Source organism: Catharus ustulatus, chromosome 2 (genome assembly GCF_009819885.2).
Source record: "Catharus ustulatus isolate bCatUst1 chromosome 2, bCatUst1.pri.v2, whole genome shotgun sequence".
Lineage (NCBI taxonomy): Eukaryota > Metazoa > Chordata > Aves > Passeriformes > Turdidae > Catharus > Catharus ustulatus.
In genome coordinates, this window is record NC_046222.1 from 40,195,867 (window position 1) to 40,220,634 (window position 24,768).

Here is a 24,768-nt window from a genome sequence, read left to right on the forward strand (position 1 = left end):
TCTTATTCCTGATCTTCAGCAGAGGATGAGGCTCTTCTGCTCTGGGGCTCTGGATAGAGTTGAGTCCTGCCTGCTGCTGGGCTGAGATGTCCTGACTCCCCTGCCCAAGGGCAGACAGGGGAAAATGTCCTTCCAGGTTTCTCTATCTAGCAATGGAAGACTGTGCAAAAGCCAGCTCCACACAGAAGGAGGAGAGGAAAGGTGTGATATGTGTGACATTCACCCCAAAAATTTTAGCTGATGTTTCATTGAAAAGGCCAAGTAAGATGATGTGGGATCTGGTAGGAGCAAGACCTAGGCCCGTATTTGTTCTGTGCAAAGCTTGATCTACGTGGTTCACAGAAACTTTAACCTATGACAGATCTGGAGCCAAGTGATGTCATCTTCAGACAATGAATTATTTATATATCAGTCCAGTCCAGAATGGGCTGGGAGTATAGACTTGAATTTCTGTGTGTGTCCCCTTGTTTTTCAGCAACCCTTGTCCTCAGAGGGATGTTGTTATGCTTGTAATTTATGCACAGTTACTCCTTTGTTATAGCACCCTCATCCCTTAGTCATAAAGTCCAGTCATCTTCATAAGGGGAAAAAAAAAAAAAAAAAAGAGGAGGTTGAAGGGAGAATTTCCAGGCTGCAGCCTACACCAAATGCCAAATACATGGGCATTGGCTCTGGAGGAGAGTGAGTAGATACGCTAAATGTATCAAACTACGGCTTGGGGGAGAACCAGCAACATAAGCAAAGCATGGTGCTCTTGGAACTCCTGAAGGGCTCACTTGTATCTGTCATCACACGCATCTGCTACTATAACCTTTCCTTATTTATAAGCCATTAGTGGACACCAAAGCAGCTGTTACACCGAGCTTGTGCTGCCAGAAAGCAGAGGGGCTGATCCTGCTGGCAGGATGCCATTGGGAAATAGCTGTACGGTCAGGGTCAGTGTCAGCGGTTTGCAGAGTCATGAGGCGACCAGACCTGAGAGCATCCCCTTCCTTCTGGCAGCCGCAGGGCAGGGCAGGTGCCACAGCACCCTTCCCAAGATACCACCCTGCTGCTGCTCCTGCAGACCCTTCTCATTCATCTCTACTCTCTCTTGCTGCCATAGAAGTGTTTAAAGTCTTTCTTGCCCAGTCCACCATGGGCTTGGTGTTCAAGTCTTCTCAGTTCCCCCGAGCCAGCTCTCTTCCAATTTAACACAGGAATTACATGGAATATGACATGCTAATGCCATTTGAGAAAAGAACATCTGAGAAAAATACAATCGAAATTCATGTGAAAGTAAAACTAGAACTAAGAAAGGCTGGGATACAGAGATAAGTTGATGCATTAGGTAACAAGGATGGACTGTTTCTGAAATCCTTGTCTTGGGAGTTCAGGCTATGTCTGTTCATTTTGGCAGAAAATTCCTTTGTAACTTACAGATTGTTTAATTTTGAATTTTTTTGGGTAATGTATTGGCTTTTGGATTGACATAGTTTTCAAATGCCTGCACCCATTCCATCCAGTAAGTTTTAAGAGGAAAGATACTTAACTTCTTGTCTCACCTATCAGCTTTGAGAGAAGACTTTGGGTACTTTACTGTTGTTACCTGTACTGTTTGTTTATAAGCCGCAGTGCTGCAGAGAATCAGATGGCATCAAAATAACCCAGCTTTTCGTTTCAGAGCTGTCTTCTTGGTGTAATCACAATTACAGCTACTGAAACAATTTGTCATTGCAGGGAAAAGTATTTTTTCATTTTTACCAGAGTCAGCAGAAGGGACCCAGCACACAAGGAGACAGTGAGCCAGAATCTTTTCTGTCCCTGGCTTGCTGGTAGCTGAGTCCAAATGGCAAACCTTCCTTATCACTGACGCATGAATTGGGACCATAAACAAACTCTTTCAGTCAGCATTGCAGGCTCAGTGTGCAAGGCTGGCAGATGTTTTGACTCAGAAGATGACAAGCACTGTGATGTCCCAGGATACCATTTGTAGATTAGGACCACACTTCCAAAATACTACCTTTCTGACAGAGTTTTGACAGTATTTTTGCAGGAGCAGAGTCACAGCCGTTGTTCTCAAGGGCCATTCCATACTGCATTTCCAGAAAGCATCTTCCAAACATGTTACTGCACTGGAGGCAAAGGCTGCAGCCCTTCCCTGGTATCTCTAGTTTCAATGGTAAAGCTTTGCCAGTGGAACTTCAAGGTGCAGCATGAATTAAAAGCCAGTACTCCTGAGATATGGTTTCCTCTTTAGTACCTCTTTTACACCATGGAGTATAACAAATCTCTTGCATTTTTTATTTAAAAATTAATTTATTTCTACTGAATTCTCCCTGAGCTTCATGCCTCTCATTGTGCACTCATCCCTCTGCTTAGCCAAGGACTGGATCTCCCTCTGCTACCCATGCTGCTTAGGTGACTTAATTAAGTGCTGTGACTGGGTGAAATAAATGCTGCCTGGACAAGCAGGCAGCTTTTTTTTTTTCCCTTGGAGCATAGATGGAAAGAGTTATGTACCCATTGCTGCTTGTCAGCATCCCTTGGGAGCCATCCCACAGGTGCCTGGGGAGAGAGAAAGTTAGCTGTTACACCACAGAAAGCATCCCCTGAGGGCACAAAAGAACTAATGTGCCAGAAGGGACAAGCTTAAATACATGGCTGGGATAGTTTCCCAGGTGCTACTTTAAGCAGGGTACATATAATTAGGTCACCAGGTGCTTTTTTTTTTTAAATTTATAAACCCTCTGGTAATAACTGCCTGTCCATACCAAGCACTGCCCAGCCATGGGTATGAATTCCCAGCAAGAAGATCTTTTAAAGCTTCATTGCTTCTTTTCCTACCAGCTTTTTTCCCTGGCTTGGGGTATCCCAGGAAATCTCTGCACATCCAGGGTAGCAGGCAAATCCCTGCTTCTGTCAGCATAGTCTGGGGAAGCGTGTGCTAGGGTTGCACATATGGTCAACTCGCCTGTTCTCCTGCAAGCTAAGGGGTTTAGCCTGGGATTTCCACCTGCTCCTGTCAAAACACAGGGGGATGTCTTTGTATGTGCCAGAAAACTGAGGAAAAAAGGGTCAGCATGCTATGCTCGGCAGGGTGTGAGTATCTGTCACTGTTTCCACTGGCAGAGGCAGGGCAGCTACCAGGCAAGCAGCCTTCCGGAGCATAATGCCCCAGCCCTCATGGAGCTGGTGCGGGAGAAGGAGGAGAGGATCTTGGCCTTGGAAGCTGACATGACCAAGTGGGAGCAGAAGTATCTGGAGGAGAGTACAATCCGGCACTTTGCCATGAATGCTGCAGCCACAGCTGCAACAGAGAGGTAAGATGACCTTGCTGCAAGCAGGCAGCTCTGTTCACCATGGGAAGCATGGCAAAATGATACAGAATGGATGTTTTCTTAAGGCTGGATGCTGCTTGCCTTTCTCTGCTGAGTTGCTCTGCTGGGGTTAATGCACTTCTCTGGGGTGTGATGCCAGTAAAATAGAATAGTTGGTTGAGACAAGATTTATCCTTCTGACTGGGTCCAAAAATTCCTCACATCTGGGCATCAAATTGAAGCAATGGCCTCTGGCAGTCTCAAGGTGCCAAATTACACAGCACAGATAAGGCAGCTCCTCCCAGTACCCCAGTGAAGAGAGCAGGGACTTGGTATATGCTGCACCTGTCCCATAGCCTGCAACAAGGCTGTTTAACCTAGTTTTAAAAGCCTGCAATAAGGGAAATTTTGTTGCCTAAATACTCTTTTTCACCACTTCATTAATCTTCAAACTAAAATATTTTTCCTGATAACTAAGCTAAACTTCTTCACTGCAAATTATCTCCATTGATTCTTGTCCTTCTCAGGCATACAGGATGAGCAACAGACCACTGTTGATGTTCAAACAGCCTTGTAAATATTGGAAGACAGATATTCCCTGTTGTGTTTTCCCTTGTCTGAACTAGCTTCCTCCCCTCAGCCATTCCTGACATGCCTTAGTGTACACCCTTTCCCATTCATATTGCATATGTCTGGACTATCTGTCTCCAGTTTGTCTGTGTCAAAGCGGGGTGACCAAAAGCACAAAAGGCAATGACAGTTCCTGGTGATCAGGAAGATGGGATAGTTAACTTCTCACCCCAGTTTCTTAGGAACCAAATCCCCTGAAAACATCCTAAAAAAAGTTTTCCCTTTGAAATGTGCTTAGTGTGTGTCTCAGGATGGACTTTCCTTTCACACTTCAGTCTGGGCAGAAATTCCTGTGCTGTTTTTCAACTTCCAAGGTGTAGAGCTTTGTTACTGGTTCATGATAGAGTCTTGTTGGCTTGAGATCTGGTGAGGCCCTCTGATGTCTGACCCTATCCTTCTGGGTGGCTGTTAGCCCTGTGTGAGTCACTCATGATTCCAGCATGCCTTCTGTTCCTTTAACCCAGTTAAATTAATGGCATTAATGACCCAGCCCAAGCCAAGAGTAGCCTGTAACAGGATGCCTCAGTGCCAGGTAGCCATCCTCTTGACAGACAAACATTGCTGCCTTGCTCTTTGAACATGGGTTTGGGGTTTTCTTTGCAAGTTTCAGTCTTTCTTGCAAAAGCCACCCTCACAGTTTCAGGGACCTGACTCACTGCGGTGAATCTCTTTGCCAGGGATGCCTCAGCCCCAAGCCACTCACACAATGGCAGCTACGGTGAGGCAGCGCTGGAGGTGCGGGGCTGGCAGGAGGAGGAGGAGATCGTGCAAGCCAACCGCCGCTGCCAGGACATGGAGTACACGTAAGGGATGCTGTGCCATTCCTGCTTCTTGTGGTCTTGGGGCTGGGTTCAGATAAACCAGGATGTCCTTCTGTTCCTTCCTACGTGCCTGGAAAGGCACTTCACTTCGACTTAGTTTTTCTCTTCAGCATTCAAACAGGGATTAAAGAGTTGTTACCATTAGATAACTTCCTCCCTACCTTCCTATTAAGCCTTCTGTGGCAATCTCCAACATTTTTACAAAGTAGAGGCTGTTCCACTATTAAAAGTAGTCTGGCATGCAAGGACACAAATTTGCAGACACTTATATAAAAAAGGTGTATTTGTTGCTTGTGGTAAATACCAGTGATTGCTTTTAATGGGTTTGGGTTTGGTTTTTCACTCACAGGTGCAAGATAATCCTGTTTCCAGGGAAGTAGTAGAGTTTTGCCACTGCCTCATAAATACAGATTAGCATCTTGTGTTTACATTGCATATTAAGCATGTGATGATGAAAACTAATGCTTTCACTGCTTCACAAAATGCACCTGCACTGTATTATATATTGTACAGTACAGTCAGGCCAGTCATTTGACTGTCAAAGTTTTTTAAATTTTTGAAAAATATAGTTTTGTAGTTGTTCAGTATGATTTGGTGTTAATCATTCCTGGAGAAGGGCTCAGATAATCCCATTTTTTTAGTGATTTGAGAGTCTTCAGGGTCTGTATGAGAGAAGTAGTGAGCTTTGCTCAGCTCTGAACACCATGTGCTGATTTTTTGTGCAGCAGTGAGGGAGAAGGAAAAGTCCAGACCATCTCTTAGAGAAACCAAAAGGAACTCACTTCAGCAGGTCTTTACTCCAGCTGACAACAGATCTGAATCTTGAGGTTAACTCAGTCTGCCAAAGCATGGTTTCCAGATTTCGCCCCAATGTATTACAGGGTAAAAATTGCATATGTGTTTGTATTGTAGAGGTAGCAATGTGTGGCCTGGTCAGGGTACTGCTCACTGCTCCTGCTGGATTAGTAAAACCATAGCATAGATGGGTTCAGTTAACCTTGCGGAAAAGTTTTGGCTCAATAGCTAGAAACGCTGTCTGTATTGAAGAGCATGGTTATCCTTGGAGGAACTGTTGGGAGCTGTCTTGTCCAAGTATCCAAAACCAGGGAGAATGGAGCAGCAGGGCATCTGCCTGGGCACTTTCCTGCTGCCTCCAGGTGTGGAAACCTGCCCATATGAAAGTTTTTTCCATTCCTGTAAGCAGAGCATTCATATTTTGGCAGAATAAAGAATCTCCATGCCAAAATAATCGAGAAGGATGCCATGATCAAGGTCCTTCAGCAGCGGTCACGAAAGGACCCTGGGAAAGCTGACAGCGCCAGCCTGCGACCAGCTCGCTCCGTGCCCTCCATCGCCGCTGCTACAGGCGTGCATTCACGCCAGACCTCGCTCACCAGCAACCAGATCGCTGAGGAGAGGAAGGAGGAAAAGCTCTGGAAGGGAAGCATAGGTGAGTTCAGCTTTTACTTGAGCTTTGGTTCATCCATCACTTCATCCTAATCCTTCTGCTTGAACTCAGCAAAAGTGCCTTGTGTTGCCCTGACAGCTCACTTCCAGAGCGCTTTCCACAGGCAGAATGTGTGTCCTTGTGCTTAAGTCAAAAAACAGTCATTCTTTACCCTTGCATTGTATCTTCATTACGTTTTTCATCATATTACATCGTTCTTCACTGATTATAGAAAGCCATGGTTGAGGGAAGTCCTCCCAGACACAAGCACATAATGTTTGCAACTTTATGGGAGTAATTAACAAATTTGGGCTAGAAATAAAGCCTGAATAAAGTTAATCAAGAGAGTGAGCATCCCTTTGGATAGGACAACATGATATGGTGTGGCAGATAAATGGGAAAATCAGTGCAGGACTGCCCATTGTTTGGGGCCATGTAGGATGAGGGTGTGGAAGTGCGCAAGGCTGTGTCAGGAGTAAGTACCACTGGGGTGGGTGTGCAGAAGGAGAGGCAGGGAGGGGAAGCTGCTTTCAAAAAGCTGTTTTGTAGGAAAGTACCATGTGGATGCCAGAAAAAACAGCATCAAGGGGAAAAGCCAAGCTGAACTGAGTTACTGGAGCCATACCCAGCCTCTTGTAGCTCCAGGGAGGAACAGGGGACAGGACATATATTTGAGCCAGGATGTGACTGACCTCTCTGTGTTTTCAGGGCTGCTCTTGGGAAAGGAGCACCATGACCACCCATCAGGCCCCTCGCTGCCTCCACCTCTGCCCTCCTTGTCTTGCATGCCCATCCCAGTGCCAGCAGCCTCCCATGCAAAGACGGGCAGCAAGGACAGCAGCACCCAGACGGACAAAACTGCGGAGCTCTTCTGGCCTGCCACCGCCTCCTTCCCCGGCCGGGGACGCCTGGGCACCACCTCATCACACAGCCCAGCCCCACGGCCCCTGGGGACACGAGTGGCCAGCGAGAAACTGGGTGAGCTCTGCTAGATCCCCCGTCAGGGCAAAATGTCAGCACCCCCGGGGCTGTCAGCCATCCCCAGGGACACATCAGTATTAATGGGGGCAAGGTGGGGGTACTGATGCTGCCACAGTTTGTAAGGTACAGTGGAAGTTTCTTCAGGGAAACGAAAATTTAGAGAGAGAACTTTCTAAGGCTGCCCAGAGTGGCTTTGCAGAGCTTTTTGCTTGGCAGTTTCTATAGAGCTCCATTTGTCTGTGATAGGCAGAATTTGCAATTATTCATGCTGCCAGATATAAAATTGTAGTTTCACACCTCAAAAACACTCCACATCTGCTCACATACTCAGACCCTTCTCTTTTTTTTCCAACTGAAACCATGGTTAGTTAAAGCACCATTTTCTCCCTTTCTAAAGGAAAGATGGGGGAATGGTAAGAAGAAATTGGAGACTTTTTTTTTAGGGGGGATGAAGAAGTACAATTTTAGTTATTTTTGAAAGGTGGAAACTGCTGGTTTGCAGCTCTATTTATTTTATGCACATTATTTTGGAAAAGCCCACACATTCATCATCCCTCAAAAGCAAGTTTTCCCTCTTAAAACATTCTATGTATCATTAAAAGGGCTGACTATCACAGAACTAGATGGTCTTTAGCATTCCTTCCAACCCAGACCATTCTACAATTTTAGCTAATGAGGTTCTTTGGTCTGTATCTCTTAAATACCATCTTTGTGCCTGTCCTCGGGGTCTGTACACACTGACACACCTGCTGTCATTGTGCGGGGAATTCAGCATCACACGTTCTTAGTGTCCCAAACAAATTTGTTCAGTATGTAGGATGTACAGGTAATACATACCCCACCTTCAAGGATTTGGTTGATGTTTGGTTTGAACAATTTGCTGTTGAATTTGGACTGAAGACAAACTTTCCCTTCTTTCCATTGCAGAGAACTCCAGCCACGGGAAGCTGCCTGACAGCAAAGGCAGAGTGAGCAGCCTGCTCCACAAGCCTGAGTTTCCAGATACAGACATGATGGAAGTCCTCATCTGAGCGGAGGACAGCATCTCTGGGGTTTTGTGTGTGTGTACAGCCAGGCCCAAGATGGTTCTTGGTGTGCCAACCTTGAAAACTAACCCTGAGAGTCAAAAAAAAGACAAAGTGTATTCCCAAATTGAAGCTAAAGTCTGATATGTTGAGACTTTTGACCAGGCGAGAAGTCAAGAGCACTGAAGAGGAGTGATGAAACGAACATCTGAGATTTTCTGAGCAGAAAGGATTGTTGAAAATGGAAAGTGGTGTGAGAAGGAGAGTGTTGAGGAAAAAGGAAACTCTGTTTTCTGGCATGAAGAGAAAGTAGTGAAGTTACAGACTGGTTGTACGCTGCTGCTCTGTTTTCCTGCCTCTGCAACCAGGACAGGGAGGGAAATCCTGTCTCTTTGGAGGCCAGAGAGAGTTTCTGAGTAATCCAGGAAAAACTTGCATCTTCCTCATATCAATGCATTTCTCAAAGGTTTCAGACTAAAAAATTTCACTTCTTAATTTTTGCGAGTAATTGGTCTGTAGATGTACACGGCAGGTTCTTGTAAGTACTTGTTTGAAGTGGCATTGGTGTGGCTTTCCTGGGCAGGCAGGTCAGGTGCCTCTTTCCTGGCTGGACAAGTGTTTCTCTTGGAGCCAAATTCACAGTACAAATATTCATGTCTTGCAACCTCAGAGTTGCTGAGACTTCCTTTTTTGATAGGAGCAGTTGTTGGCTGGAATTCTCCTGGTGGATGAATGTAGAAGGGGGAGGGGGGACCCTTCTGAAGCAAACAAACCCTGTTGTAAGCACAGTAAAGTTTCAGCAGGAAAAGTTGGGGGAGGATCCCAGCAGCTCCCTAAATAGCTACACATTATAGAGTTCCCTCAGAGGGGAGCTGCAGGGGTTTGTTTTTAGAGGAGTTAAGCTGGGTTTGCAAGTGAGATCAGAAGGTACCTCTTTCTGGGCACTGGTTCCTAATATTGGAAGAATCAGTGTGTTTGTGGTAAGAGCAAGATTTTTCCTAACTTTCAATTCTAATAGCCAAATCCTACCTTCCTTGTGTATACAAACCTGCTGTTCAAGCTGATGTGGGATTGGACATTAAGGAGTGCAGGAGCAGGCTGGGAAGGGTTTAACTGCAAAGCAGTACGTGAGAATCATGTGTCTCCTGTGCCGAGCTGCGGTTTCTTTTCACCTTATTTTACCCAGGGTGGAACATTTCTTATTTTCAGCTTTGTCCCTGAATTCAGTAAGAGGCAGCCAACTTACTCGCTGTGTTACTCGTGGCTTCGTGCACTGCACATGCCGATGGGGAAATTTTCCTCTGTGTGGCATTTCTGTACTGGCTTTGTGGTTCCTGAGTCTTGTGGTACACCATAATGACTTTAAGGAGATCTTGGCTTTGGGAAATAGAGTGATGGGATCTAATGTGAAGTTGCCTAGAGTGGAAAAGTGATGGGTGCTAGAAGTAATCGTGCACTCAGGGCTGGCTCGAGGTCATCTCTTCCTGTAGGTGACAAATCAGAGCCCTTGACTCTTGAGAACACCAGGCATTTTAAATTCTGCTTTTGCCGGAAACTGAACTCCTTGTGAACTCAGAGCCTTCACAGGTTCACAATGCCAGAGCCTTGTGCTCAATGCTACCTGGCTGATACATTTTTTTTAGAAAGAACAGAATTGCTATGTTAAAGCTATGCACTTATTTTTGTGTGTACCTAGAATTAGACGTTTGTTGTTGTCACCCTCTTTCTGAGTTTTGCACTTGTTAAACAAAGTAGTGATAGGTAGGTTGTGCAGGAAGGAAACTCTGTGTTTCAAGTATTAGCAGCTTTGCATTGTGAAACCAAAGGTGCAGAACCCTTGGAAGATGTTATGCAGCTTAATATATGCCTTGTAAGATATTTTTTTTCTAAAGTTAATTTAAACGTTGTAATTGTTTGCATAAAAGCTGGGACCGTGTGTGACATCACCACTGACCCACTTTAGTGGCCCTTCCTCAAGCATCTGTAGTAGGAATGGGGCAGGAGAAAGACATATCGAGGGAATGAACAAGTAAAATGTTGGTTAATTTTTAATTTCATCACTTTTTATCCAAGAAATAAGGATACCCAGGTGCTTAGAAGTCCCTAAGCATTTCATTACTAGCTGTAATATTTCTTTTGGTGAAACTCTTCAGTAAGTTGTGTGCAGGCAGACAGTGAGGCATCCAGGAGAAACAGTGCTGGATCGGCATGGATCAGCTCTCAGTTATGTTTGGTAGTGGTTCAGCTTAATTTCTCCAAGTCAGCTATAGTACAGCACTGCTCTTTGAGGAGACCACAGTCTACCCAGTTTCTGCTATCCAAAGCTGGCTTTACACTTGATGCTGCCCCAGATTCATGGTCACATATAGGAAACTGTTACAGACAGCGTGTAGGCAGCTCTTGAGGTAGGCAACAGCTCAAATCAACCAAAAGGTTCATTCTCACCAATTGTGTTGAACTCAAGAGATGTCAGTTTTCCTGGAGGGAAGGTGTGGAGGAGTGGTGTGTCTCCCTCCAGCCCAAGCACTAGCAGGACTTGCATGGAGTACTACTGCCATATGTCAGCCACTCTGAGCAGAGCGGCACCGCTCCGTTTGTGCTGCCTTTCCCAGCTCTTTGAACTCTTTTGTGTTTTTGGGAGACTGTGCTGTAGCCATTCCAGGTGATGTTGGTGGTAACTAGTTGTAAAATACTGTCATTTTTTATTGTTGTTGGTTGTATAGAGAAGTTTGTGTACAGTGTTGTACAGCTGGAGGGTTATTTGTACATAGGGGGGAAAATGAAGGACGTTATGTGTCACCCCCAGCAAATGTTGATATTGTTGGTCAGCCAAAGATTTCTTATTCTTTGCTGTTTAAAGTTGTGCCTTACTATTGTAGATAATAAATGTATAAACATGTTTATTTTCTCACTTTTCCAGTGTGAATACATTCAGTCCTCCTGAAGAAAGGACTTTAAAAGAATTCTTTAAGCTTTGCAAAAAATGTGCTAATACTAAGAGGGGATACCTCAGGGACTTCTAAGGTTGCATCTTCTCCATTTTTTACAGGTGTTAATGAAAGGCCCCACAGCAGGTGACCCAGTAGGTGTATGTGGGCATGAAATCAGTGGGTCTCCAAGGCAGAGGATCAAACTGGGACCTTGCTCAAGCAAGAAGAGCATGATTTTAGAGATGATCAAGAAGAGATGATTTTAGTGAAACATCTTCACTGGAAGGAAATGAGAGAGGAAATTTAATGAAATACTTTGGTGAAGATACAAATATGTTTTAGCCCTATGTTCCTGCTAAGCATAGAACTCCCACTGATTTTTTTGTATTTTTTTCTTGAGGATCTGGGGCTTCTTTATTTGACAGATGTTGGATAAGTATGAGCAAGGTACCTAAATATCTTTTATATCTAGATGTTCTTGAGTTATATACTGTGCTTAGTAAGGAATAAATATCAGATCCCATTTCATACTGTAGTTCTGGCAAGGGGAATGCTCCAGTCTGGTGGAAATATTGTTCCTATGTTTGTTTATGCAACTGAAATAAATGGGGGGAAGGGAGAAAAAGTTAGCCAAGTGTCTGGCTTTGAGTTAGGGAGGTTTGCTCAGCAGGCTCTCACATGCTCTTGAAAGTGTCTGTTAAAAAATTCCTGAATCACGTCCCAGGGAGCTGGAGGCATGAAAGGCATGAATGCCACTGAGGGCCCCTCTCCCCTGTGAGTTCTTCTCTGCTTGTCCCAACCTTCTCTCCCCAGATCCTTGCACATGTGTAAAAAACCAACCTGTTCTGAGCAGGAGTGTGTCAGCAAAGATCCAGGCGGTTGCAGAAGCTTGAGGAGAAGTTTGCTTTACCCAGATCTCGGCACTGTGTGTTCCCCATGCAAGCACAGGTCAGCCTGACCCATCTGATCACTCCATCTTCAAGACATGGCAGCTGGTATTATTATTTCTGCCAAGAACAAAGTTTGGTGATTGTTGAGATTGTGGCTTTTCGACTTCCTTCAAGTCATGTTTTTCAAGGCCATGGAAGAAAAGAAGCTAACAGAGGCCAAACCAATATTAGGATGGGAAAAGCCTCATGGCCAGCTGTGTTCAGGTATAATAAGGAGAGGGTTTATTCCATTTTTGGGTTGTGTCTTCACCACAGATGCTGCAGCCAAAAAAATGAATACCACTGTAACACTGTCTGCAGGTTAAATTTATTATGCATATTAATGTCAGGAATAAACATGCAAAGTAGCAAACTTCCAGAGTCAGTTTGTTTAAACATTAAAATCCATTATTCAAAAGTAACAGACCTGCATCATGTAAAGAAAGAGCTCAGAAGAGCTAAAAATATTAGCAAGATTGCCGTTTAGAAGCATTCTAGAATCTAGTCCCATCCAAGATGACAAGACCTTCAGGATTCACTTGGATTCAGTGCACTATGCAGCTGTGACATCTCTTCTGTGCTGGTTTGTTACCACATTTGGGGCTTTCTCCTCCCGAGGTTTGAGGGGGCAAACATACAAACAGCAGTGAGGTGCATTCTTGGGGAAAAGCTGTGATTTCTGACATCTTTCAATACCCTCTGGGTCTGGACTTACGGTACACTGCAGTGAAACGTGAAAAGTTCAGATCTCACTCCCTGGCAGGAAGGATGCTGCCAGGAGTCTGCTTGTCATCAGGATGCCCAGTCTGGGGTGTGGAGGCAATCCAACAAACTGGGCTGGTCTGAGCACCCCGCTGTGTTCCTCGGCCACTCCGAGTCAGGTTAGTCAGCCTGCAGGTAAGTAAGGCCCCTCTCTGCGAACTAAAGCAAGTGGGGGAAACAGGCTACAATGTTCACAGTGCAGTCCCACCTGAGAGAGGGGTGAAAACACGAGCAGCTGTCATCGTGCCACTGTGATTAATGTTCATCCAGACCTTAAGCTGCAGCTTCGAAGCCTTGTAAAACCAAACACGAGTGCCCAGCATTCCTGAGCTATAAAAGGCCCAGGAATTCATTGACTCGAGGTATGAAGACCACAAGCTATTTTCTTTCATACCGACCACTTCAGCTTTAGATGAACAAAGTATCAGTGTGCATAGTTTCCAGAGTAACCCTGCACGGCCCTGCTGCAGTCCAGAACTCAGTCCTGTGCCCTCCACTCTGACACAAAGCAGGGCAGCAATTAAGAGATGAGACCTAGGCCCCCTGACCTGTGAGAGGCTGAAGATCTGCAGCAAAGTTTAGTGCTGAAAGAGAACTTTTTTCCCTGGTACACATGATGAGGCAGCGATGGAGCTTTTGGCAGGCTAAAAGTTGGAGGATGGCAGTGCCACCACCTCTCAGGAGGGCATACTCACACCTGACCATTGTGGTGGATTCTCCAGCTGCTTGGTGGACTCTTTGGCTCCTTGTTCACGGCTCCCCTGGTGCCTGAGTGCCCCAGGAGCACCACCTGCAGAAGCAGGGTGGACAGCCAGTGACCTTCCAGGCATGTGAAGCTTCCCCCAGGACAGCTGGGCTCAGAATGAGAACAGGGGACTGAGATGGCAGCTGACATCCCTCTGCCGGTCCCTGGTCTGGGCCTTGATCAGCCCAGGTAGGAAAAATCCTGCTGGGAGGAAGCTCCAGGAGAGAGAAGGGTGTTGCAAGGTGTGAGGAGATGGAGGTCCTCTTGCTTGGCCAGTTGCTTGGAGCATTTTTAAGATGACCCTTTAATAGGCTTGCTATTAAAACTGCAATGCATTGTGGTGTGCAAAAAAATTGCTGCTTGGTGTAAATCTGAATTCATAGAAGGAACCTTAAAGACCGCATGGTAGTTCTAACACCCCTACCCTGGGCAGTGACACCTTCCATGAGACCAAGTTGCTCAAAGCCCAGTCCAACCTGGCCTTGAAGGTTTCCAGGAACAGGGCATCCACAGCTTCTCTGGGCAGCTTGTGCCAGTAGCTCACCACCCTCAGAGCGCAGAATTTCTTCTTTATGTCCAATTTAAACTTTTCCCCTTTAAAGCCGTTACCCCTTGTCCCATCACTACATGCCTGTGTAAAAACTTCCTCTCTGGCTTTCTTGTAGCATCCCTCCTGTAGGTCTGGCTTTCATCCTCTCAGTGCACATCCCACCCTGCTTCTCTGCTGTACCCTTTCACCTTGCTGCCTCCAACATCTTTTTCCAGCTCAACCCTGCCAGAAATAGGCAGTGAAAGCCCAGGTGGTCAGATTTTCATGTGCCGCCAGTTTTACTGTTCAGTTTTAAGACTGAACAGCTTAAGAGGATGGGGCTACCCTCACCTAGGTGCTTGTACAGTGTCTTACACAGTAGGGCCATGTGTGGTAGTCCCAAATCATGCTCTCAAGCTGTAAATAAGGATATTTGTTGACGATGATTATTATTATCTGCATGCCAGCTCTGTGCACCTCTGGTTTTGAAATGAAACACTGTACACATTCCTCAAGCCTAGATCTGGCACACAGGTCAGAGCCCTTTCATTTAAGGTGTTAAATAATGCCTTATCCCCTCCACAGGGCTTTTTTTAGATGGCTGAGCCTTTCTTTTCAGATGCCATGAGTGCCTTATCGAGTTACCCAGATGGCTGTATGTGCTGGCTGTTCTGCCTGCAGGGTTCTGAAGCCTCACCTGACCCCGAACAGGACTGCATCACCAGCCTACAACATCCCTGTCCCCATCCACCCCTAATAGGTCCCCCTGTGCCATTCTCCAGCAGCCATGGGCAGCTCCTGGGCAAAGCCAGCTGGCACAAAGTGTCTGCCCCTGTGCTGAAACAGCATGGGAACCGCTCCCTCTGCTGGCTCATCCTGCCTGGTGCTAAAACTGGGAAGGCCCTGGGATGGGGGTTTTGGTCTTTGGTGAGTCCAGCTTATAATGATGATCCTAATGCCAGTAGTGTTATAGTTACAGTAATTATAGTAGCTGCACTAGTAGATGAAGAGAGAGAGCAAGAGGAATAAGACTCAGACTAGGAGGAGCATGATCTAGTTGAAGATGTCTGCTGTTATTGCCTGGGAATTGGACTAGATGGCCTTCAAAAGTCCATTGCAATCCCAACCATCCTATGATAAGGCTGTAAATAAAAGAGAAGAATAGGAATCAGAACAAGAAAATAAGAAAAACAGAAATAGGAATAAGTGTAATAAAAAATTTGGTTTGTTACAGGAAACAAGAAAATTAAGAAGAGAAGAAGAAGGAGAAAAAGAAGGAGGAAAATAAATCTGGTCACTTCTAGTGCCAAAAGAAAGTTTGAGTATGAAGAATTTGATTCTAGAGTGAGCTAGACATTCATGCTGTCCCGGTTTAAAGGGACAGTAATACCAGGAAAAGGAAATTCAGGAACTCTCAGGCACAAAAAAGGTATAGGTTGGGAATAACAGTTCTTTACTGATATATTTATAAGACAAACAAAAACAGCATCAGCTATATGAAAGAAAAAAAACCAGTGACAGAACAGAACAGAACTCAGTCCCAGTCCCTTTTTCAGTCACCAATGGCTCTCCGATGGAGCAGGGCAGGCGGTCTCTCAGTCGCGGCTGCTGCAGGAGCCCCAGGTGGAAGAAAAGGTGAGGAAGGAACTCTGCTCACCGTGGGCGTCCCAGTTCCCAGTTGTTCAGAGGAAGCAGGAAGCTTTAGCAGTCCAAATCCAAGAAGCCTGATCCCAACAGGAGAAAAGGAACCTCTCTCCTCGAGTTCGGCCGGCGAGCTGTAAGAGTTCTCCTACCCCCAGTGTCCTCTTACTTGCCGAAAAACAAAAACAGGACTCCACCTTTCCCTAATGGGGCCATCAGGTTGCTTCAGTCATTCCTTTGTCTCCAGCTCTTAACGGCTAATAGGAGAGCCATCCCGGCTAGCTTAACATAATAATGGGAAACATTTCTAAACCTCGCCAACCCACAACAATGCTAAGGGAAATTTTTCTGTCATCCCCCAGTGACCCCTGGCTGTGGCCAGGCCTGTTCAAATGTAGACCTTTCCAGGTAAAAGAGCTCCATCTAAGCAAGGGCTTTGAGCTTGCAGTGAGAAAATGGGAGTGTGTGCTCGTGGGAACTAGGTCTGCATTTGACAACTAGTTTATTACATAGCCAGGCGCAGAAGTCCTCTGTGCATCATCATCCAGTTGAACTGTTCAGACCCAAAACAGGTTCATTTCAGTTTTAGAGAGGAATTTTACACATTGCTTTAGAGCAAATATTAAACAGCACTTGACAGCCTTCATCCCACGTGTTACCTTTCTCCTTGGCTCTTTCACTAGCTGCAAGATTTTTCCCATGTGAAAAATGTACTTGAAGTTTCAAGTAGAAGAGACTTTTCTGAATGCAGGAGCTGTCCCTCAGCTCACTGGAGAGGCGAGTGCCATTTCGAGGCTCCCTTCAGGAGCAGCTCCAGAGTTGCACTGCACAAAGCATTTGTTGGAAGGGTGCTGCAGTCCAGGACTGCTCGGGCACTGGTCAGCACACTGCACCAACTCCATGTGTCCCTTGTGGGGGACCATCAGGAAAGTACCATGGAGTCTGCAGCCATCACTAAAGTAATTTGTGTGGACTGTTTTGCTGCTAGATGTGTTTTCTCTTAGCAGAGCAGCATCAAAAGAGGGAGAATTGTCAGGAACACGGATCACTGTGCATTGTTTGTTGGGCACTGTGGGATGTTAGAGGGCAGAAATATCATGGCCCTGCCATGATCCTCTTGGATCAGTATCACTGGAGCTCTAGGCTCTTTTCCTCTCTCAACCTAACAGGAAGCCTAATGTCATTTCGTGGCTGGGCCTGAGGTCCCCATCACCATGGGTGATCCAGATTAGAAAGATGTGGAAGCAGCAATGTTGGGGCCCTGCCAGGATCGCCTTGGCAGGACTTTTCCAACCCCAGTTTTCCTGGTGCTGAAGGCTCTTTTATTCTCTCAAATCTGACCTGAACCCTAAGCCTAAACATAGGTCTAATCCTAAAACTAGCTAACCCTAATGTCAGCTTGGCACTGTGGCAGAGGTGCTCATTGCTGTGGGTGTACAGATTAAGAAGTGTTGAGCCAGCAGTGTAGCACCCTGCCCTCATGCCCTTGCACTGCCTTTTTGAGTGCCAGTGTCCCTGGAGCTGCAGGCTCTGCAGCAATCTGAGCCCTAACCCAAACCCTATTGGCAGTAAATTGCTGCTGCTGAGACCCACATCCCATCCACACATGGCTGGGTTCAAAAAGTGTGGAGTGAGCAATCTGGTTACCCTGAGACAAAAATCCTTCATTTCATGAAAGTACACAAAATCTCGAGATTTCAATGATTCTTGCATGGTTTTTGCCTCATTTTGAAGCACTTCCTTTAAATTTCAATACAATGTTTTCACTTAATTCCTTAATGAAAAGTCTTCATTTCTTGAAATGATTTAATTGAAATCTCAATATTTCATTTCCTTAAATAAATGAAATGAGAAATCAAGAAATGAAGTGAAATGAAAAGATAGCAGAGGAAATAAAATGCCACAAAAATGAAACTGAAAAAGAAAATATTCTGGCCTACTGAATGCTGGATGAAAAAATCCCAAAAGGACCAAACCCTGGATTCACTCCCCCATTTCTAGAAGATGGTTTTGCTGAAAACCCAGTGCTTGTCCCACTGTGTCCTTCATGCTCCCACTCCACTGCCTCCATACTTCCTCTGTTTCTGCTGCCTTGGCCAAGAAAACTTGTGGGGAGTTTTCAGCTTCCTGACAAATCTATTTTCTTAGGAACAACAGCTTCTGGGTTAGTCCATAATGATGCCATTAAGCATCAAACTGCCCCTATTATGCCCAGCTTTCCACCTCGGATTTGGAGCTGGCGTTCTCAAACACTCAGTTATTCCCTGTCCCTGCAGCTAGCAGGGGCAGCTCATCCTACCAGACTCCCTGCATTTGGCAGGAAAATACATAGCTGACACTTAGAATGTCCAGGATATTGAAAAGCTCTCTGGTTTATTGTTATTTTCACCCTAGAAATTGTATTTCACTGAAAAAAAAAAACCAAGAAAAAAAAAGAAAAAAGAAAAAGAAAAAAATTTCCAGGTATTTAGAAACATCTTGGTCTTGCTCTCCCATTTACAACAGTAAGGGCCAAGTGTAACACTGGGATAAAACCAGAGCCATGCCAGTCACAGGATTAACTCTCAGACCACTGTTTTTTGAGCATTCTAGGACATAAATTAGGGCTTTAAAATCTTCCATCTCCCTTTCAGATGCCTCCTAACTGACCACAATCTCAGACGTTGCTCAGATTTTCCCACAGAAACTGAGTGCTTTGGAAACCTTGTTGACAGCCCCCTGAACTGGTTGTCAAAAGAGCAACTATCTGTGCTGAGAGTCTGAAACTCATTCTTTGGGGCAGCTGAAAAAAGTGCTGCTGAGCTGTGGAGCGCAAACAAACGAGTCCACCTGGTCCCACTTAGTGAGTTATCACCTCCTAGTCTAAAGCACATTGCAGGAGTGGGAAGAACTCCTTTCTGTCTGTGTTACTGTGCTCATCTTTCCTGCTTATCCATCACACTCCTTCCCATCTATTCCCTGTGGATCTCAAGATCTATTCCCTTTACTTAATTTCACCATTTTATTATCTTTTTTCCTTTAGCTTTCTCCATCTGCTAGTTCTGCACTGTGTTTCCCTCCAGCTGAGTGCAGTCCAAACACCCCCCAGGTCTTCTGTGAAATCCCTCCTCACATTCCCTTGTACCAAGGCACTTTGCAGCATCTCTCCATTTTCTTGAAACCCACTCACTCCAGTTCTCAGATTTGATACTCTTGGCAAGGAGTAATTATTTGAAAAAAAAAAAAAAGGATTAAATTAAATAACAAAACCACCAACTGCTGAAGAGGAGCCAGCAAGGCTACAGCAGTAAGGAATGGAAAAGCTTTATCCACACATGCTCCCATTTGCAATCAGCAATTGCTAGCAGCTTTCTATTAAAAGGAAGAGTAAAATTAACAATGTTTCTGATAAATATCTCTGCTAATTGATGAAAACTATTGACTTTGAAAACGTGGAATTTTAATGAAATCTTCATGCCAAAGGCATTCTCACTCTGCATCCAGACATGCTCTCATGCTCTGCAGCTACAGCTGAGCTAAGAGGCAACTCAGCAGCCAAAGGCTCATCCTCCTGCAGGAGTCTGACCTGGAAAGGGTGAACTTAGCCAAGTGACCAACGCTGAGCACTTCTGCTACCCCCTTATCCCCTGCCTTGAGCAACATTAACTCAGATCATCTGCACCTCTCTTGTGACCACCTTATGCTCCAAGGTGGGTCCTTGTCTTCAGCACTGCAAGAGTAAAGGAATATCCATCTCCATCAGGAACAGCTGAGCAGAGCTGGGACACCAGCATCCTTCTCTCTCAGATCCAGGGCTGGAACTGGAAGAGTTTACATGCCTGGGCCACTCCTGTAAATTCACAAAAGCTGAAGAAAAGCCAAAACCTGAACCCTGCTTTCCTCCCATCTCAGAGCAGGGCTAAAATAATAGTTTCATCCCTTTGCTTTCTGCCCAGCTCCATGAATATAACAAGTTCTGCAACACAACCCCATCAAGAGGAATAAAATCTGGGCCACCATCTTGGCTGCAAAGAGACTCCAGAGTCCTGATTACAATCCCTGCTCTAACACCCACATAACACCATCTGGCTTTCATTCTTTGTTGGAACAAATGGTAGAAAGGGATATTACATAAAGAAGGACTTTCATTTGCTTTTTATTTTTTAATTATTTGGCTCCAGAATTTTCTAAAATTATTCCTTCTCTCACTTTAAAAGAGGACACATTGAAAGAGAGAATATACATTTTTAAAAGCTGGTGTTTGAAAAACAAGCATAAATTAAAATATGAGGTGGGCATAAAGCATCTAGAGATTTCAACATCTAAGAATAATTACTATAGCTCTCAGAAAACATGATTTATTGTTGTTACCATCAGCTTATCTGTGCTCCAAGTGAAATGAATTCAGCCCTCAAAGTTTCAAACTGCAAAGAAGTTCCAATGAAGTCTTACCTTCTAAAATGAATCATAATGCTGCACTACCCAAAACAAGTCTTGCAATGAGAAATGTGATGAATCCATCTATTGCTAGGAGGAGTAATTGGGAAAGTTGGTTTAATGCAGTTCTTTCAGAGGTGCAATTGACAATTCTCATCACCAGGAGAAAGAAACCCAACAGGACTCCAACTTCTTCCACTCTGTGTTTGATGTTGGCAACCTCTGTTGCTTGCTGCCTGGTTTCACCACCAATCCCAAACACTCATGTGCCACCAACTTCAACTTGGCCACCCCAAAAGAAAGAGACCAACCACAAGGGATCCCATCTGAAAGTAAGCAGATTACTTGGCAGATGTATCCTTCACCCTTATCCAACTCAAATTCACAGCTTGTTCTCCCAGAGCAGGAAAAATAACCATTTTTCACTGGAGGAAGCCCAACTGCTTCAAATCCCATCCACTAGAAACAGCTCAGAAAAAACAGAATTAGCCCAATTTCTTAACAGGAGTATTTCTGAGACAAGAACTGTTGGAATGGCAGATTTGTAACACACATACCAAGGGGAGAAGAGCTCAATACTCAGCATCCAAACACAACTTTTTCACCTCTTTTCATTCTGCCCTTCACCCTGACTTCTGAGCATTTAAGCTCTTCAGAACAGACCCTGCTTTACAGCCTCTGTTTCCATAAAACTTACCATAACACATGCCCACTTTCAAGTGATATTCTAGTATACAATTTAGAAATAATATTTTCCTATGCAGATGATATTGATTTCAACAGAGAGCAATCAGATTTCTCTGTTCTACTCTTTCACCTCCTGCACAGTGCTTCTCTCTACTTCAGAATGTATTTCTTAGGCTTGGTGGCAAACTGGGATTTCTACTAGGAGACATAACTTGTTTAGATCTACATGACCCTTTCTTCTCATTAAAGCTGCACTAGACACATTAGAATTCCAAGTAATTTTGTGCTTGTTTTTTCCTTTGTCTGGTTTTGTTTTTTAATGGAAGTTTCCCACTTGAAATGGTAAGTTATGGAAAAATCAGTGACGTGAAGGTTCTGGTCCTGAGCTACTGGCCAGTTTCTACAAAGGGCAAAGAAAAATACTGCACAACCCTTTGGTATATTCCAACTCTCAATTAAAGCAATTTGAAAACTAGCCATAGTCACTATTTAATCTTTAATCTTACTTCCCCACCAGACACAACGTTATGGTCATTCTTGAGTTACATCCCAGGTATGCCATGTACATCCCACTCACCTATGCCAAGAAGACGAGGTCAAGTCTGAAACACTTGAAAAGTCAACCTGTCTGACCTCAGTTCAAGGAGGAAAGCAGCACAATGGTAAAATCTGTTATTGAACAAAAGAATTCAATGTGGGTTTTTTGTTGTTGTTGCTTTTTTTTTTTAAAATTTACTTCACATGAGTGGCATGTATGGAAACACTACTCCTCTTTCTGCTTATCCACAATTCAAAAAGAGAGCTCAGAAAAGCCTTTTTAGGAAATAGAAATTTTCCAAACATGCCCATTTATGCTCTGCTTGCACTGTATCTTGTGGGACATAAAGTGTGGTAACAAGGCTGTAATTGCTTCTATCACTAGATATGATGTGTCAACCTGCCTTGGTAAGGAAGATACAGCTGAACTCACAACAAAACTTACAGCAAGGCTTTGTTTCCTTGGAAGAAGCTTCCCAATTTTTTTCTTCCAAACAGGCATGACAAAATAAGACATGGAGTTTTGTTTCTGAATAACAACAAATTAAACTTCCTTCAAGAAGCTGACAGGAGATGGAGTGAAGACTTCCATGGATGGAAACATTTCTGTGGGTTTTTCCTTTCCCTCCTCCTGAATCTGTATTGCAAAGCACCATGCCATAACAAAGAAAATCAGAGAAGTGACTACATGTGATTCTGACTTTCCTTAAAAAAAAAAGCTTCAGACTCCAACTTGCCCTGGCTACAGCTCTGAATAAACACTTGAGTCTGAAGCACTTTCTGAGCATCAGCACATCCTTTCAAGGCTTGAATCCTAGATTTCTTTGAAGTGAAACACTTGAGGCCAATATCCCCCATGCATTTGATGCTTTGACCTAGTGTTGGGATCTCTCCTCCAGCATGAAAGACTTTCAGGTATTTGTAGCTGTACAGAGAAATTTCAGCACCTCAGTGGGAATTGATACCTGCCTGGCTGAAAGGAGACACTGGGCTGTCACCACAGCAGGCACCAGCTGAGCTGCCCAAGAGACACTCCAAGGCAAACAGAGCAAGTACCAGATCAGCCCTGCTCCAGGATTTTACTTCAAACAAAATACAAGTGAACAGAGAAACTAGAACTTAACAAAAAAAAGGTTTGTTTGGTTGGGTTTTTTTAAAAAAGAACTCTTTCCAGGCAATGATTGGATGCCTACCTGGTAGCTGTAACAATGTGAAATCCTGAAGGATGCAGATGGCATCCTATTGCAACCTTGCTGGTTACAATAGGAAGCCTGTAATATCCAGCCACATCTACTTGAGGAAGACAAATAGATGCTAAACATTTTAGAACCCTGTATACACACAGCACAATTATTTCCAGCTGCAGGACTGTCATTAGGCTTTATTCCTCATGCTGTTAATCCCTTCAGAATTATAAAACATACTCCCAAGAAAAATTTGAAAGATGAGGCTTTTTAAAAAGACCCTAGAAGTTTATCTGTCTATGGAAAACAGATCCTAGTTTTCAGTAGCAATGCTATTCCAAAGGTAACCATAAAAAATGGGGAATCTCTATAAAGCAGATAGGCTTTGTCTATACTTACTAGTTACAGTAAATTCAGGTGTTGCTCACAAAATCACAGGATCAAACAATCCCCATTACCAGGAACTGCAAAATAATGCCTTCCTTGAAAGGCTGAACATTCGCTTTCTTCCACTTCACCTCCTGGAACAAGTCACCTTTGCCAGATCCACTGGCCTTGTTGAAAGCTATTTGTCATACTGAACAGAGGTTCCTGGGAAAAAATCTCTGCTGAGAGCAGAGGTGTAGAATGTCAATCTGATTTTTTTGAGAACTCAGAGTCACACTGCAGTTTTACAAAGCAAATGACCTGCTTATTTTTCCTAGATGCATGCAAGAAGCACAGTAGAAAATTAAACCTCAATACAGCATCAATTCTGAAAGCACTTCCCTGACAAAAAAAAAAAAAGCAGAGTACTTCAGATTTTCCAGTACTAGTAAAGAAAGTTCAGTAATTAATGATACAAAACCCACCAAAAGGTAAGATTTGAGATTCCTTAATTAACATATTGTGTTGGTGTATTGCTGAGTCCTCAGATTACACTCAGCTTACACCCCAGGAGGCTAAAATACAAAAGCTTTGAGGGGGAACATCAGAGATAGGATCTACAAATTCTGGGTGGAGCTGAAGAACAATGCCAACAAAAAAACTCACATGAAACTGTAGCCTGCAGCTCTATGGTCCCTACAGATTTTTCTCCAGAACCTGCGAGGGAGGGAGCTGCTGGGAGAAAAGATCCAGCACATTTCTCTGCATTATGCCTAAATTTAAGAAGGAATGCTCCTGCAGGTGTGCAGAACAGCTGCCTGCATGCCTGTGGAAGACCTCATTCAACCCCATCCATCTGACTTCTCCAAAGTGTTATTTTTTCCAAGAGAAGTTACGTTACTTCAGGAACACAAATGATGGTCACTCTGGATTTGTGGTTTTCCATGAGGGCATTGAACTGGCATTCCACCTATGTCTCCCCCACCCAGTAAGACTCTACGCTCGCTCACTTTGGCACACCCAAATACTGTGAGACCAATGTAGTTTTTTTGTTGTTGCCATGACAACTATGCTGCTAGGCTGGACCCAAAGTAGCAGCAGGCTTCTCCACTGCCAGGCCCTGATAAATACAGCCCTTATTTTTTTCCCCACCTTCTAAACATGTTGCCCATATACCAAGATTTTAGCTGCTTTATTTTAAGGCAATTACAAACTAAACCCATTTTTCTGCTTCCCAAGAATCATTTCCATCATGAGGCAGGCAGCAGAAATAACACAAACACATATTCCTCCAGAAGCTCACGTGACCCTAGGCATGCTGAAAATCTTATTTCCCAGTAAAGGTGGGCATGAGCTGCTGGCATTAATACGCTATGCATAGCTTAGTGAAAGGGTGGCAAATACAGCTAAAGCTAAGGAAAGCTTACACAGGATATACCAGTCATGCCAAACAAAAATCTGAAACATTGTGCTCTACATTTACTCTCTTAAAATACAAATCAGGTAAGCTTTCAAATTAAGAACTTGAAAATAATACTAAGAAACAGCATCTGTGAGAATAAGCTCAATAAAGCATAAATAGGCTAGAATTTTACATAAATACATCTGAGTTCTGTCACCTCCCAGGCGGGAGGGAATTACTCCATTTTGAAAATGTTATGCTCCTACCCAGTGCATCACTTGGCCAAAATTTCAAATGTAACTGAGATGACAGGAGAATAGAAAAAAAAAAAAAAACCTTCAGCTTTTTTTGCAGTCATATATATTTTCTACTGTCCTAAGTGTTAACATGGATATTAGAAGAGTAAACAAAGTGTACTATGGTACCTTGGTATCACT

General features: G+C 44.2%; 1 protein-coding gene across 2 annotated transcripts in view; it reads left to right on the forward strand.

The window, feature by feature from the left end:
* Positions 1-11,114, forward strand: part of AMOTL1 (angiomotin like 1) — a 66,333-nt gene extending 55,219 nt beyond the window's left edge. For both annotated transcript variants that reach the window (XM_033052395.1, XM_033052396.1), the window contains 5 exons: positions 3,112-3,302; positions 4,607-4,732; positions 5,974-6,200; positions 6,906-7,175; positions 8,106-11,114. In XM_033052395.1, the coding sequence (XP_032908286.1) occupies positions 3,112-3,302; positions 4,607-4,732; positions 5,974-6,200; positions 6,906-7,175; positions 8,106-8,209 (918 nt within the window). In that variant the 3' untranslated portion in view covers positions 8,210-11,114. The remainder of the gene's footprint in view (positions 1-3,111; positions 3,303-4,606; positions 4,733-5,973; positions 6,201-6,905; positions 7,176-8,105) is intronic.
* Positions 11,115-24,768: the final 13,654 nt, after the last annotated feature.